At 42.5% G+C, this 17170-nt stretch overlaps 1 protein-coding gene, 1 long non-coding RNA gene and 1 pseudogene across 5 annotated transcripts; 1 reads left to right on the forward strand and 2 right to left on the reverse strand.

Moving 5' to 3' along the window:
• Positions 1–61: 61 nt before the first annotated feature.
• On the reverse strand, positions 62–1605 carry LOC135237248 (uncharacterized). Its single transcript, XR_010324782.1, has 2 exons — positions 1380–1605; positions 62–448 (listed from the first exon to the last, which is right to left on the reverse strand). It is a non-coding gene; the product is annotated as an uncharacterized LOC135237248 (long non-coding RNA).
• On the forward strand, positions 370–14672 carry LOC135237243 (ubiquitin carboxyl-terminal hydrolase 4-like). Of its 4 annotated transcripts, XM_064304158.1 has the most exons (22): positions 370–518; positions 2432–2559; positions 2913–3043; positions 3739–3865; positions 4001–4146; positions 4417–4478; positions 4766–4912; positions 5016–5133; positions 5336–5509; positions 5630–5788; positions 7443–7667; positions 7869–7952; positions 8265–8359; positions 8641–8823; positions 9103–9350; positions 9621–9863; positions 10059–10129; positions 10256–10371; positions 10605–10754; positions 12199–12302; positions 13093–13181; positions 13449–14672. In XM_064304158.1, exons 1-22 carry the CDS (start codon positions 370–372, stop codon positions 13569–13571), a joined length of 3072 nt encoding a protein of 1023 aa, XP_064160228.1. In that variant the 3' UTR covers positions 13572–14672. The 4 variants fall into 4 exon arrangements, with proteins under 4 accessions (XP_064160228.1, XP_064160229.1, XP_064160230.1 ...); XM_064304159.1 differs by lacking the exon at positions 13449–14672 and having other exon boundaries at positions 13069–13181; XM_064304160.1 differs by lacking the exons at positions 10059–10129; positions 10256–10371; positions 10605–10754; ... (1 more) ...; positions 13093–13181; positions 13449–14672 and having other exon boundaries at positions 9602–9803.
• Positions 14673–15583: 911 nt separating this feature from the next.
• On the reverse strand, positions 15584–17065 carry LOC135237246 (glutathione peroxidase 1-like; annotated as a pseudogene).
• Between the last annotated feature and the right edge of the window lie 105 nt (positions 17066–17170).

Raw genomic sequence — 17170 nt, forward strand, 5'->3', positions numbered from 1 at the left:
CCTGCTTATTATGTATGGTACTTTATCTAAAGCTAAAAAGAAATGACTCGTTTAGAATCGGTAGGAATTACAATGATTTTATTTCTATTATTTGATAGGCAGCTACTGAAATGATTGGATTGTTACTGTAACGAGGTAAACACTCACGACTTAACTAGCTGTAAGAAGTTATGAACGGCAACTGTATCTGTTTATTATGTTATTTCAAACATAACAAGGGCTAGTGACATCAAAGCTCGAGCGCGCCGCTGCCGTTTGAAGTTCCAGTAACTGGCAGGGAAAGGAACTTGGAGTGTGTGTGGCTCGTGGGCCCGTGACTCATATTTCCGTTGCATCCGCGCACCGCAGGTCCAACTCAGTAACGGCACGATGGCTGAGGGAGGCGGATCCGAATCGGGTAGCGGGGCTGAGCCTGATGCGGAGCCGGTATCTGGTCAGACACGCGTACCTTTAACGGACAGCCAAAAGCAGGGTATTGAGCGACTTCTAAAGACACCATTGCGAAACGGAGATGAATGGTGAGAGATGGTCCTAATTTTACGCTACGGAGCCCTAGCCAGTTAGCTAGCAAACGTTATTCCGTTTCTTGTGTAAAAGGGGCCCTGCGTCAGGATTTCGTAGCTGGGAAACCCATGGGTACGAGGCAGGGTTTATGCCACAGGGCATCTGGGAACGGTCACTGGGTATTATTTACTAATGTGTACCGTTATGTCTTAGAGCCGTGTTAGCTACTAGCTGTGTCTAAACAAACTGTTTGGTTGCAGTCGTGGCTAACTGGCTAGAAATACAGGTGCCCTCGTCCAACACCCTTGGATGCGGTGGTTAACTAAATATCCCACTGGCACGGTGTACACGGACCAGGAAAGTGCGTGGACATACAGGCCGCTGGCTAGTTCGTTGTCCCATTAACTGTGGTTAAGTTTGCTAACGTTAGCTACTGCTTTGTCATTTTCACTGGATGACACCCAGCTACTACCTTGTTTGGTAGCTACTTCTTCCCATGGTTTGGTAGTTTCAATCGCAAACGCAGATAGTTTGCTACCTCGATGTCCAGTTATTATTGCATGCACAGCAGTACGAGCAGAAGACCACTAATGTTGGTCAGTCATTTATATTTCACGTTGTAGGTATACTCGGGTTTCAGAATTCTACATTGTCTTTCTGACTGTCGAAGCAACATTGATAGCTTATTGCTTGATGCCTGCTAGCTTCTTTGACTGTGCTTTTATTATATAACTTCATAGAAACTTTTGTTAAATTCTTACTTTTGCTCTTAATAACAGTTCCTACGAAAAAACAAAACACGTTTCATGAAACCTGGGTGAACCTTCGAATTTTTATTACAGGTGTATTAGCGGACGAATGCCAATTGTTCTTACCTTACATCGAAAATGCGCGTGCTTGTTCTTGTTGATTTGCATAAGGAAACACCCTAGCAATCCCATAAATGGCATGCCTCCTTCTGGATCGTGTGCAAACATCGGCCATAGTTCTCTGCAACTGTATCTGCGTCCTATATGCGCAGTCCCCGAAGACGTGCGCTCTTCCAAAGCAAGATTCGCTAAGTAATCCAAAATGCAGCAATACGCCATTGCTAAATGTCGGCTGCGCGCGTGTGGGTCTTTATATATATATCATTATCAATAAAATACGTCATAAATCACTTTCATCAATAAACGAAATGAACTACACAAAACAAGGTTATTATCGTGAAAACTAAGACGAAGTGCGATAAAAAGTAAACTGAAATAAAAATGAAAACGAGTTTTTGAGCAAACTAAACTGAAACTACTGAATCTCCATTTAAATCTAAATAAAAATGAACTGAAATTTGAGGTTTTGTTAACGTGTTAATGTAGTTAAAATCAATAGCATATTTAGTATTAACGTATTGTTATAGGCTATGACCTACTTAAAGTTACTTTGAATAATAAATATTTTGTAGATTTAGATCTTACCAAAGGAAGAAAAAAAGAATACTGAAATGTTTGTGGAAACATTTGTAAGCACAGTTAACGATTAAATGTGATCGTACGCATGTTTTGCACATTATCCGTATTGGACTATGAAGTGTATGCAATCTGTATGAGGTTATCCAGAGCAGCACTTTTAGTACAGTTAAAATTATGATATCCTTACTGTTACTATGTTGGTAAGAGTGACTAGAGTGACCTATGTTTGAGGGTTAATTTGCTTCTTGTTGTCATGTTACCTTTCAGGTTCTTCTTAACTTGGTAACAAAATGTTACCATTTTTATATTTTTACCATATGGAGAAACGTTGGAGATGTCATAGTGGTGGTCTTGAGATTTTGTTTTTTTCCCCTAGAAATTTTACTACATACAATACAAATATTATGCAAATCACATATTTCACTCTCTCAACTCTCCAACATCTTCAGTATTGTAGTGTGATTTATCTTCTTTCCTAGGTTTCTGGTTGACTGTCGGTGGTTTAAACAGTGGAAGAAGTATGTGGGTTTTGACAGTTGGGATCTGTATAATGTTGGACATCAGAGTCTTTATCCAGGACCTATTGACAACTCCGGGCTGTTCTTGGGTAAGCTGGAGCCAAATACTTTACACATAAAGCTGTGTTTCTGGGCATCATCTCTCATCACACAGTTACTTAATTTCTAAATGTAAGCCTCAGGATCTTTGGCAGTCTGTGGTCATTTCATGGAAAATTTATTTTTGGTTATAGCCCAGAGGAATGTAAATTTGAGCATGCAGTTCAAGATCAGGATGGAAAATTCTAACCTATACATTCTTGCTCTTTGGTTTTAGTTCTTTTTCATAATTGTTTGCTTATTACAGAAATGTCAGCCTATGCTGTACATGTGGTATACAAACTTTGTGTTTTTGAAATGTTTTGAAATGGATACTGACGCCCTCTATGCTGTTGTGCCACAGACAATGAAACTCAGACCCTGAAGGAAAACCTTATAGATGAGCTGGACTATGTTCTTTTGCCCACTGAAGCCTGGAACATTCTTGTTGGGTGGTACGGGTGCTTGGAGGGCCAGCGCCCCATCGTCAGAAAGGTGTGGTGGCCTTTTCGCTCTTTCAGAAGTCCAGTCCAATCATAATGGTGGTGTTGGGGGTTGCTTTGCAGAGTGACACAAACATGTGAATCAGAAATAGGCAAGCACCCCCCTGATAGGAGAAAGAAGTATATTGTCTATTTAGTATGGGCCGTGGCTACGGTTGACAAAAAATTGAACAATAAGCTTTATACAGACAGTTACTGAACAAACAAAACAATGGCTATAGATGCATGTACTCTTTGCGCTTTGGACCAATGCCTTTCAATCGATATGGTCATCTTCAGGCAGGGATGAATATCTGAGTTGTGTTGGCTTTTCTGGCCTCTGGTTTATGGACAAGGTGAGCTACTGTATTTTTGTGTCCTCCTCCCCATCAAAGAAGTAAGCTCAGTAAGGAATTTAGTAATCTAGACCATCATGTAGGATTGAGTGGCCACGAAACTACCATTCAGATCTGTTCAGCAGACATTTTAATTAAGTGGAATAATGTAGTTTTTTTATTTAATGTGAAGGCTCTTTATAAAATGTATATTGTTTTAGGAGTGAGCCTTATTAAAGCCGCACTGCTTGCAACAGAATCTCAGTTTGCACATTTTTGGCTCTTGCAGCAAACTCAGTTCATTTTGTATGAAGGTTGTGGACTGTAGCTAACTCGTGTGTTTGGGGTGATTTTTTGACTCTCCTCTCTATAGGTGGTGGAATACGGCATGTTTGTGAAGCACTGTAAAGTTGAGGTCTACCTACTGGAGCTCAATTTATGTGAGAACAATGACATGGAGAATGTGGTGACGAGACATTTCAGCAAGGCTGACACCATAGGTGAGAAAAATACCCATCCACTGAAGCACTGCTAGGACCCTTGTTGGGGAAGGCAAAACCTGAGAGATGTTTACGCTCAGTGTTTCAACTCCCAATGTCGTTGTCTTGAAATATGACCCGTCCACCTCTCCACAGACACGATCGAGAAGGAGATGAGGTCACTGTTCAATATCCCAAGAGAAAAGGAGACCCGTCTGTGGAACAAATACATGAGCAACACGTACGAGCAGCTGAACAAACCGGACAGCACCGTGCAGGATGCTGGCCTCTTCCAGGGCCAGGTAACAGACAAGACCCTACACGCCCCAGAGGCCTGCTGCTATGCATATGGCCTTGTTGGTCTGAAATGTCCCTAGCTGGGACTAATTATTTTTGCGCCACTGAGGTATTGAAATGAAAGGCCTTTTGGTTAGCAGCCATAGATAGCGGTAGATTTTCGTGTCTGTTTTCCCCTCCCCTTTGACATTGCTGACTGTGAGTGCTCTGTGTCAAACAGCTGATCAGGCAGCAAATGGTCAGCACTGTGCATCTAACTGGTTTGTGGCTCACAGGTGCTTGTGATTGAACGGAAGAATCAGGATGGCACATGGCCCAGGCAAGCCAAACACTCAAAGTAAGTAAATACCGTTTGTGGGGCAAATACGTATCCATTTAACACCCACTGAAAAAACCAGCTGGATTGATTGTTTCTGTTATGAATTTATCTGCTACATTGGCCTGGAATATGTGACTGAGGTTGCAGATGTCTTTCATCCCAGTAGATGTCACCCTTCCACGTATCCCATCGTTCATATCACCCAATATGAGCAAGTATAGGTCAGGCTTGAATTAATTGATATGTGATTAAAAATGGGATAAATAAGTCATTTGGACTACAATGGAGGTTTATTGTTTTCTTAGGTCTAGTACCACCACATCTCGGAACTTCTCTACCTCTCCAAAGCTTTCCTCCAGCTCCTCGGCCACCATCACTTCGACGGTGACCAACGGGAACAGCGGCATTAACTCCGATTACACGCTGAACAACAGCACCTCCTCTGACAGCAGGCAAGTCCACAGCACAGCGCTTGTTATTTCAGGTACACCACAGTTTCACACTGTGGGAAGTCTGGCTAGAGCCATCCCAATTAAAGGTTCTCTGCCCTCACAGTTTGGGAGGCTACAGTTCCTACAGTTCATCCTACAACTACAAAGAATCCCAGTCCCAGCCAGGCCTGTGTGGCCTCAGTAACCTGGGCAACACCTGCTTCATGAACTCTGCCCTGCAGGTACGCACACGTACACGTAGATTTATGAAATTGTGAAAAAAGCAGGGTAGGGTTAAAATCTTGAATTTAGTAAAATGTTTATGAGTAGTTAAATGGGTTAATTTCTTGCATGTGAATATTTGATAAACAGTGAACAGTCTTTGCGATTGTAAAATGGCTCTAAATTATACTAATGCAGCGCCCTCTCCTCCCTGCCTCATAGTGCCTGAGCAACACCTCCCCTCTGACAGAATACTTCCTGAATGACCAGCATGAAGCCGAGCTGAACCGGGAGAATCCGCTGGGAATGAGGGGGGAGATTGCTGAGGCTTACGCTGACCTGGTCAAGCAGATCTGGCTCAGCCGGAGCTGCTTTGTAGCTCCCCGCACATTTAAGGTGAGCAGTCGATTGCTTCTGCTGGACAATAGAGCTGGACAGACTAGTAAATGCCTCGTTGTCTTACTGTATGTCTGTCCCTTTTCCTACCTGCATCCTCCTCACCCCCCCTCCCCCCAGACCCAGGTGGGGCGCTTTGCACCCCAGTTCTCAGGGTACCAGCAGCAGGACTCTCAGGAGCTGCTGGCCTTCCTGCTGGACGGGCTTCACGAGGACCTCAACCGAGTGAAGAAGAAGCCTTATCTGGCTCTGAGGGATGCAGAGGGCCGACCAGACGAGGTATCACAGGCAAACCGCCCCGACTGCGTCTCAGTGGGGCTCTGAAATGAGAGGGCTTGAACAACTGACTCAAAATAATGAATAAAATAGAACTTCATTTCTAAAACTGTTTTTATTCCAATGCCTTCCTGCGTGGATCCTCTTTGTATTCTTCAGATGTACTGCTATAAATAATGTGGAAAATTTTTTTTGCAAGTTTCTTTGGAAAAGTGACGACAGCTAATTTAACCCTTAGAAGCCTTTAATCTCTATCGCATGACTGAACGTGGGATTGTTTTTTTTTTTTTTTTTGTTAGGCAGTGAAGACTTGCGACTCTCAAATATGTTGAATAGGCCAATAATAAAAACGGGTGTCTACATTTCGCCTAGATTACTGCGTCCTCACCAACAGTAGTACCTGCTGAACACACACACACATAGCACCACCATGTCATATCTATGCCTTAGCTTGTCATTTCTTTATGGATAATATGGGTTATCTATTACATAGACCTGCTTCTGTATAAAGCTGAAGAATGGGAAAATTTCAGAATCACCTTGGGTCTCTAAAGCCCCTTTTACACATGGAACCCATAACATTGCCGGTGTCAAGGCTGTTTGCACATGACATGACCATTCTGGATAGGATGTCTACCCTCTAAAGCAATGCAGGGCAAATGTTACGTTAGTTCGCCTAAAACATCTAGGTATTTCACAGAAAAATAGTTTGGCAGGGATGTAAGTCTTACCAACATGACACGTTTGAAGAATGATAGTTTAAAGCTAACTAATGGTAACAGCTTTAGCCTATATAGCTGAGTTATTTGATCCCAAATAGCTAAAGTTATACAAATAGTGGAAGCATGGCTTATCAGCTAAAAATCATTGCTTATATGCAGTTGTTTTTGGCAAAGTGCAATATGGCATTAGCCAGCTTTCTGCATTTGGGTAAAAAAGCAACTTAAAACTGGAACAGCCTGACACAGATGTTTACCAGAGAGAAACATTGCATAACGCACAAACAATTCGTTAGGCAATGATGACAATATTATATTAGTGTTCTTGATAGACAAAGCCATGTAAAGCAAGGACAGTGACATTGTTTATTCATAAAATAAATGTTCAAATTTCCCTTACAAAATTACACAATGCAGCTCCAATGTCTTCTATGTGCAGTGTCTCATATTTGTGCAAGAACTGTTGAGAGGGCATATTCAGTGAAGTATTTATTGAAGAAATTGTACAACAAAAACCTTTTGTGAAAAGCGCATTAAAATGTCGAAACCCTTTGCTTGCTTTATCCGGGAATGTTGCTGCTTTTGTTCAAATTAGCGCTGTGGCGGAAGATTTCCATAAATCTTACCAGACCCAGCAAATTGGAGGAACTTCTTTTATGGAAAATAAGCTCCAGCTCCTATTCACACGATACCGACATTGGAAAATTGCCATAAAATATATGGGTTAAGATGCATGTGTGAAAGGGGCTTAAGGGTTAATGTAATGTAATACACTGATTAAGGATATATTTGTATCAAATATTACTATATTGGTGTGCAATTCTACATTTTCAATGTTTTCTTCATTGTTTGAATGGGGTTGCAGTTCCATTTATAAATAACCTTATTTGGCAAATTCGGGTATTTATTTATTTATTTGTTTGTTTTTGTGCATTCAGATCGTAGCAAGAGAAGCCTGGACAAACCACCGTCTGCGCAACAGCTCTGTCATAGTGGACATCTTCCACGGCCTCTTCAAGTCTACTCTGGTTTGCCCTGAGTGTTCTAAGGTCTCTGTGACCTTTGACCCTTTCTGCTACCTCACTCTGCCCCTTCCCATGAAGAAGCACCGCAGCATTGAGGTTCTCCTGGTCCGCGCCGACCCCCAGGCCAGACCCATGCAGGTGAGACCTCGGGAGCGGCCATGCTCTTTCTGAATGTGTGTCGGTGTGATTGGTGTAATTGCCTTGCTTTCGTAATCTCCAGTTCTGGCACTGTGGCTGAGGAGTCAGATTCGTTGAACTTTGACCCGGGTTAGTGTGCTGATAAACAGTCTGCATGTGCAGAAAAGCCAGGCGCCATGCACGGGTCTCTCTGTTTTCCAGTACAGGGTGGTGGTTCCCAAGCTGGGCAATGTGGCTGACCTCTGTGCTGCCTTGTCTGCTCTCTCTGGACTCCCTGCAGGGAATGTGAGTCCTTCTATTTCACCATCTGTCTCAACCTCTACCTGTATTTCACCAGATCACACATTGCACATTGACAACATGCTGGGATGCATTCAACTATTTCAAAAGAGCTTGAAGTTTTGAAAGAGCTGTCTTGTTTGGTTAATATCTAAACAAAGGTTATGCTGCCCTTTATTTAATTAGGGAATATCAAAAGCCAAGAAAAGTGTGGTTCTTTTCAGCCTCTGGGAATCACACTCATTCTTTGTGACAGAAGGACTGAATCGTTAGTGCAGATTATGTAAATGATATAGAACCTCACCAATATCTTTCTAGATGGTGGTGGCTGACGTTTACAGTCATCGGTTTCACAAAATCTACAGACGGGACGATGGCCTCAGTAACATCCTGGAGAAAGATGACATCTTTGTGTAAGTGGTTCATTTGCACTCATTTGCGTTTTGCTTCCAAGGCTGCAATAAAAGGATGGGCTTGTTAGCCTAGCGTACACCGTCACACTTTTACAATCACAACAACAAGGGAAGGTCTCCAGTCGGGCATATTGAATCCGAATTGCAGCCCTTATGCTGCGTCTTACCTCCTGCCTGTTTTGTGATCATGATGGTTTTTTTCTGTACAAAGCACTTTGCAAAAACCCAAAGGTGTGCATGCATGCGGAGAAGCTCTGATTGGCTCTCGCTCCCCGTTGCAGGTACGAGGTGGAGGAGGAGGACACAGAGAAGCTCAACCTGCCACTGTACTTCCGGGAGCGGCACGTGAAGCACACGGGCGGCTCCATGGGCACCATGCTCTTCGGCCAGCCGCTCATCATCACCATCCCCCGCCAGAACCTCACCGTCGACCTGCTGTATCACAAAGTGCTGGAGCGGATAGGGTGAGTGGGCATTGCGCATCTGCTGTTTTCTGTTTAAGGCTGGGGAGAGCAAAAACCCTAAATCCCGTATGAACTTAGGCTTATGAATGCCCGATCCCTATACTGTTGTTTTCATGGAGATGATGAATAAGATAGAGGGGAAGGGTGATGAGAGCAGAGTCAGAGTCAGATTTTTGTGGGAGCCTGTGCAGAACAGAGGCAGTGCTGGTACAGCATGCAGTGCTGTGCTATGCTTGTGTATAGGGTGAGGCTGGTTGCATCATTGTTTCCCTTTTTCAGGCGCTATGTAAAGCAGCCCCAGCGCTCTGCTTCTGAGACCAAGATCTCTGCCTCCCGGAGCAGCAGCAGCAGCAGCAGCAGCCAAGCAGCAGAGTCCGCAACGGCAACCAATCACAACGCAAACCTGGCGAGGTGTGAAAGCCCTCATTCAGTTGAGGCTTCATGCAGCTCAGGGTTTACCAATGGCACTGACCGACCACAGGGGGGACATTCTGGGACCTGCAATGGCCCCAATGGCATGTGTGGAGGTAAGACTCTGTTCACAGAAGTAACTCAACCTCTCTTACATTCCTGATGAATGTGGATAGTCTGAGTAGCCACAAAATCTCTGGTGTCGTACTGTGAACTGAACATACACATGAATTTTTCAAGTTGCATCTAAATTGTTCTTAATTTGCATCTGCAAACAAGTTGCATCTGTTCTAAAATGCATTTAGAAGCTTGCAGATTTGAGTCCATGAGCTGGGAGATCTAACACTGAGAGGTGATGATGGGAAAGCCCTGTGTGTGTCCTGCAGAGGAGGAGGAAGCTATGGATCAGCAGGTTAGCCCGGTGCCACAGAGCAGCCAATCGGAGTCCTCGGTGGGGGAGGACGAGGACTCGCAGGCCCTGGAGAATGGCACCATTGGCGGCACTTCCAAGCTGAGCAGAAAGCGTGGCTCCATTCGGCGCAAGCTGTTCTCTTTCAACATGGTGAACTCGTATGGAACAGCCAACATCAGCCCACTGCCTTGCGAGGGAAACATCCTCAAACTCAACAGCAAGTATCTTACCAGCCCCTTTTAACATGTTTGGCTCTGCTCAAATTTCTCTTGCTCTGCAAGTGTAAGGTTTGGTCTGTGAGTTTTGGTAAGCGTATTAAAAAAAACTACATTTTTCACTAAGTGAAAATTCCGATAGTGTGATATATATTTACTGAGCAATGACCAGATGTTCTTTGTCTGTGTGTGTACAGTGCATTCCACAGTGGCAATGGACTGGAACTGGGAAATTAAGAAGCTGTGCTTCGATGACAGAGAGGCCGAGGTAAGTATAGTCAGTCCCTCCCAAGTCAAGTGCTGGGCCTAGTAGACCACCTTGTGTGCACATTCGTTTGCTTGTTTGCTTGTTTTGTTTGTTTATTCTGACATAAACCAACCCCTGGACCCCCAGGCATTTGAGAGACATGAGAGCATGCTTCAGCAGCAGAAGAAGAAGTCCACCGTGGCCCTCAGGGAGTGCATCGAGCTCTTCACCACCATGGAGACGCTGGGAGAGCACGACCCCTGGTAGGCCTCTTCCCACAATTCCCTGAGTGACACTCAATGTTTGTCTTACAAGGAAACTTTGATTTCTGATTTTATGCTGGCCTGTTCATATTGCCATACTAAGGAAGCTCAGTTTCTGGAAGAATTTGTTTTCTTACTTTTTTGGTCAGCTTTAACAGTATAGATTGATTGTGTTGATTTCAGAGCTGAATGTTATGTTGAGGTTGCTGCTAATCTGCTTTCTGACCCTATAGGTACTGCCCCACCTGTAAGAAGCACCAGCAGGCCACTAAGAAGTTTGACCTGTGGTCTCTGCCGCACATCCTAGTGGTGCACCTGAAACGTTTCTCCTATAACCGCTGCTGGAGGGATAAACTGGACACAGTGGTAGACTTCCCTGTTAGGTACACTGCAGCCCTGAGACAAATGCCTCGCTCCATTCCATGATTCTCTAATAAGGATATTAATAAGGCTTTTTGAACAGCCGTTCTCTCCCGCACTTCATTAGTTAATAGTGAAAGCTGCATACCTGTCTGGATGGCTTGTGAGGTCAATGGTTATCCAATTTTTTTACAAGAAACTGCTTGATTAAGTATGGATTAACGGGATGGGACATAGTCAGTATTTGTATCCTCTGTGTCTGTTTGAAGTGTTTTGGTGTATCAGTCACAAGGAACACAGTTCTTGGATAAATATGCAGATCATCACTGTAATAGTGAGCAATCCAGAGTTAATGATGGAGTCTGCATCCAACCTTTAATATTCAATTAGAAATCTTACAATGCTGGTCACAGGATTAAATATTACCACTGGCTGACCCGTTTTAGCTGGATGAGCTTTTTGCAAAGTTTGCACACTAGATGGCACTGATTCAGGAAGGCTTGTTTGGAAAGCAGCCAGAAATAGGAGGAAGTTAGACTCTTCCTCCTATTTCTGTTGTAAATATTTACAGTGCAGACCTTTTGTGTTTTTTACTCTTGAAAAGGAAGGACAACTAAAATTGTATACAACACCCACACTGCTGTGCATGTTGAAACATATTGTTTTCTTCCTTCTTTGTCAACATTTTAATGATCTTGTAAAAAAATAGAAAACATTTACACATTAAATGCAGTTTTGGTTTTATACCTTAAAACCAAAGCATTTTGTACATTTAGATTTTTGCCCTAATAGTCCATAACACTAGATGACCCCTAAATGTATCTTATCATTTGGCCAAAAGTAAAATGTAATATAATATTATGTGTATTATATTAACCTTTTTAACAACACTACACAATGATTCAAATGATTCCATGCATGGTATCCAAGCTGCTTGTGTACAGATGGGCAATGGATGCTTCACAATGCCAAGAGTTTATAAGCCATGTGGTCGGCTAAAACACAGAAAAAAGCTCTGGAGGAAGGCAGATACAATCACTCGCAATATTCTGTTCCAGCTCACAGAATATTCAGTTGCTGTTGCTCAGCTTTAGCATCTGTTCTGTGTGTGGGGATATGTGCCAGGGGAGATGAGAGAATTAGGGCACCTTTGTGTGAGGCTGCAGTCTTCTTTCACAGTATCCCTGTTGGTTCAGTAACACACCTGACACCTTCCTGGCAACAGTGCCTGCTTCCAACAAGCTGACTCATGCTTACTTGCATGAGACTGGAGTTCGGTACAGGAAGCGTTGGTCAGTTATGCCTTCATCACCAGTGTTTTCAGTATTTCAGATAAAGACTATTATTTTGGCTAACTGAAGGCAGGTGAAGGCAGTTGAAGTGACACACATTGTGTACACATTGCATGAATAATCATTAACAGGATAAATGTTTCGTAAGTAGCTAATGGTGTGCTTTCTTCTCCAGGGACTTGAACATGTCAGAGTTTGTGTGCGATCCTATGGCAGGGCCCTACGTGTATGACCTCATCGCCGTGTCCAACCACTATGGTGGAATGGGTGGAGGGCACTGTAAGTGATTATTATTCACCCTCTTCTTCAGGGTTTACATGTGCCTGTACAAAGTCTATTTCGTAGGAAATTCAGTTAAAAGGATATTTGTGCTATTTTTTGTATTGAAGTGAATACTAACCAGCCTTCTGCTCATAATTCTGTTCTTGTGATAACTGCTGCATTTCTGCTGACTGATCATGTTAAATTTTTAAAAAGCTTTTGTCCAACTTACAAATATCTGCAGATAAATGTGTCGAACCTTTTATTCACAGGTAAATGTCTTAGTTGTCCACAATTACTCTAGAAATTTGTCACAGTTTTATTATGCCTGGAATGGATATATTATACATTGTTTAATCATTACACCTTGTCCTGCCACACCTTCTGTGAACAGGGCTTGCATTGTGCTGCAAAAGGGTGAGGTTGCTGAAGGTGCCTGCCATCTCTTTATACAGAAATATAATCTGCTTTTAGTTTACTGTGTTCACTGGAACATTCTATCTTTCCATTTTGAAAATGAAATGTGGTGAAATTTGATACAGTAATTTGCTTCCTTGTGAAAGTCCTGTTTGTCTCGGTTTTGGACAATCGGCAGTTTCTGTAGCCTCTTCATGGTGACAGAGCTGAGATTTATAAAACACACACTGACCTAAAGTATGTCTCGAAATAAGACAGTAAAACAGATTATGGTCCCAAAAGATAGGAATGTTGTCTGCCTGGCACAGCTGTACTCTTATGTAATTAGGTGCTCATCATCACTTGAGGAATTTTTATAATTCAACAGAAATTTCCCACATCCTTCCAACAGACACAGCCTATTGCAAAAACAAATCTGACGGAAAGTGGCATTACTTTGACGACAGCAGCGTCTTCCCTGCTACGGAAGACCAGATTGTGGTAAGTTTGGTCAGCTTCCCATAGGTTTAATGACTTGTATGATGAAATTTAGTTTTTAGTAAAGGGTTTACAATAATAATTATGGTGAGCTCGTCTTGACTGTTTCTTTTTCCATTGCCAGTTAGTATTCAGTGTGGGGTGTTGTAATATTACAGTGGTGGAATGAATAGTGATGATAGCTCCATACTAACTGCCTGTTCTCTGCTTCAGTGGTTGTTTGGTGTCCTGTGGCAGCTGTGTAACCAGATCTCCTCCTCTGCTCCTCAGACAAAAGCAGCCTATGTCCTGTTTTATCAACGCCGAGACGGAGACGGGCGCACCAGCCGCCCCCCCTCGGCCTCCATGGGGGAGGCGTCTGAGACGGGAGACGATCACATGGACACTAACTGAGAGGCCAGGCGTTCAGGGACATGCACTGAAACGAACTGAGACACGTTAACGCACACACCAAGCCACTTCGGATATTTAAGACTCCGCTGTTTTTCTCTCTCCTGCATATTTTATTTTCATCCACAGTCAGCAAGAGCCAAAAAAGTAAAAAAACAACACACCCTTGTTAGTTTTTACATTTGTCCTGAGAGAGACAGTCCTTGGGGCCTGTGGCCTGAAGACAGTTGGCGAAAAGGAGGGGAAAATGACAGTGAAACCACTGGCTGGACAACCGGAATGTTAGACTTTGCCTAAAATAGATTCAATCAAATGTTTCTCTCATCCTCTAGAAGATTCTCAAAATAGTAAAAGCCAAATGCACATGTTGTTTCAACCAAAGTGCTTCAGGTAATACACATTTGTCAAATCTGCCAACTGTATTGAGCATGGGGGTGGGGGAAATATTTACCTATTACATCTGTCATTTTGGTTTCTACCTATAAATGGGTTGGAGCTCCTCAATTTAGAGATTGAAATATATGCAACTATATGAAAAGTATTTAACATTGTAGTAAGGCAGTAAGTACCCAGAACCCTGCTCCCCATCAGAATATCTTGATTTATTTTCCCTGCAGTAATTGGGTCTCAAGCAGCAGTGTTCTCTCCCCTTTCTCACAATGTTTTGCCTGCTCCTCAGTATTTGCAGTGCAAGGAGCAGCCATGTTTGGTGATCGAAGATGGTAGACTTAGTCCACATCTACCAGAAACTGTTCTTTGGGGCTCCATCTTGCATTCTCACTGGAAACTAGAAAGGGAACAATACAAACATTGACAACTAAGTGCTGCTCTAACAGAAGCACCAGCTGCCTTTTAACAGTGGGGTATGTCACTAGTGGGAATTATTTGAGATTTAAGAGTATATTTTCTGTATGAGTTCTGAAGTTGTTTCTTGTTTGGCTTGTATGAAATAAATACATGTACAATCTGTAAATTCCCAGGAGAGGTAAAATATAAATTTCTTTTTATTGAGAGAATTGTTTCACATAGTTCTTATTTAAGCTTTTTGTTCTTTTTGTGCAGGGAAACCAGTTTTGGAAGAATAATAAAGTTTCTTAAATGTAATGCTTGCAAACCTACTGAATGAAGTGAAATTCAATATTTTTTTGGAGTAGTGTCAAATTTGATGAAACTTGAAACTGCTGCTGTTCAAAATAACATAAATGGATGATCCTGGAGATGGTTGACAGCACATTCACTACATGGTGTGATGCTTTAATCTCTGCAGCATATTGACAAAGTTATGAGATCTATAGTCTCACGGCAGGCAGCTAGTTGGTTGTAAAGGTAATGAAACAATGGAAAATGCTTTTTTCCGTCTTGTTTTCTGGGGTGGAATTTGGACTTACTACAGTATACTTACGTTGTATGTATATTGCTGTCTGCACTGAGCAAAATGAGGTGTATTTTCTTGGACAGATATAGTGTCGCTATTTTATTTCAAGGCCAAGGACATGAATACGTTACAGCTTCTGAGTTGGTTTAAAAACCTGTTTGGGAAACAACACAGTTATGAATGGTGACACTTATATTCAAACAAATTGTTACAGTGCCCTTAAGTACCCTTCATAATTCACCTCAAGGTTCAAAGTACGTCCCAGTAATAATGCGTCATTAAGGCAGTATTCCACTTGTTTCAAAAGCACTTCCTGTGTACTGCCACATCTCCCATGTCTCTTAATAGCTTGATCTTAAAAGAATTAGGAACACTTATTGATAATACTAGTTATTTATAATCTGGTTTTGCAAGATGCAGGGATCCTATCTTGGACTGAACAAAAGTTTAAGACTTTAATTACAGACACTAGCCTATTTAAACTTCATTTAAATTTCAGAGAATTACTCAAACAAATAGGAAGTAATATGATTACCAAACCCATCAAGGATTTACCTCTTCATATCAAAATAAAATCCCAACAAAGCAGCAAAATCATTCAGGCCAACCACAGCTTTGAAAAATGAAATCCACAAACAGGTGCCAAGTAAAGTGTATTTATTAGTCTGCCAAAAACAAAAAGCACAGCTATGCGTTGCATGAACCAAATGTTGCTGACAGGTTTATGCCATTTACATGTTCATCAGTCACCCCTCTCACACTGGTTTCAAGGGATGCCATCATAAAGTAGAGGCTAAACTCAGTAACATCTTGCACAAGAAAGCACAGCTGGTTTAAGATAAAGCATTGTCTTACAGAAGAAATGGTATGCAGGAAATATGAGATTGTGACTGGTATGAAGTGCATCTTGTGACTCTTTGGAACACAAAATGAGTTTGATGATATTCGCAGCCATTACAAAGCAAGTCATCTCCCTGCCACCATCGCTTCTGCGGAGACAATGCAAGGGACGTTTTACTTCGCCAGACTGAGAAGCTTCTTGATGTCCCCATCGATGTCGCTGGTGAGGAATCTCCTGCTGTACCGCTTGAACGGCTCCCCATCAGGGCCAATGAGAAACTTCTCGAAATTCCAAGCGACGTCATTCCTGCAGACTGGGCTCCAGATGATGCACTTGGGGTCGGTCATCAAGGATGTGGTGTCGTCGCTAGGGAACGGAAGTTTACTCTTGAGGAAAAGGAACAAGGGGTCTGTATCCTTGCCGTTCACATCCACCTTCTCCAGCAGCTGGAATTTGGGCTCAAAGCCCTTGCCTGGACGGACGTGCTTCAGGGACTGCATAATCTCGTCATTCTTACAATTCTCCTGTATAAAAGTGGTAAAGAAAACTTGTCAAATCGAAAAAGATCATTTAAAAATAAATAAATAAATAAATGAATAAATAAACGATCGATTGTCTTTATTATCATTTTAAAATAGATGCACGTCAAACTGGATTCAGTTACGCTCTCCAAGGAGAATTCTTATTTTTATGAAGATAAAACAGTGCGTTTTCAGCAGCCTAAATGAAAACATGATTTGCGTGCACGTTCACATGTTGTTGTCTATCCTACATAAAGAAAAAGCTTGGTATACTTAGCTTGAAATCAGTTGCCCCTTGCAACATGGAGTCATAAATAGACTGGGCAGGTAAGCTACATCTGCCATATATTAACCATTGCGCAAGTTCCACTTAACTAGTTAGCTATTTGAATGAACAGGTGCCACACAATGTTCACTTATTAATGACGTACCTAAGTAACTATAATATTGTAACTGTGTTATTGATTCTTGAACCAAAACAATTACCACCCATCTTACCTGATGTCCGAATTGATTACAGGGAACTCCCAGAACCACAAGCCCCTTTGCGCTGTAGCGCTCGTGGAGCTCGTTCATCTGGGTGTAATCCCTGGTGGTCGTGCCTCAGAGAGATGCCACATTCTCAATCAGCACTACTTTGCCTTTAAGCGAGGAGAAATGTAGTATATCTCCATTCAGTAGTTTCGCAGCGATGTCGTAGAATGTCTTAGGAACAGCCATTTTGAGCACTAAGCATGCACCTGCAACTGAGCTCCTGGAATTGTCGTCGGCGTCTTTTATGACTCGAACTGAGGGGTTGAACAAGTGGGTGGTGTCCAGGGGTTGGACATGAACTGTCCTGTACAGGAACTGAGGGAGTAACGTC

The sequence above is a fragment of the Anguilla rostrata genome, chromosome 13, assembly GCF_018555375.3.
Source record: "Anguilla rostrata isolate EN2019 chromosome 13, ASM1855537v3, whole genome shotgun sequence".
Classification (NCBI taxonomy): Eukaryota; Metazoa; Chordata; class Actinopteri; order Anguilliformes; family Anguillidae; genus Anguilla; species Anguilla rostrata.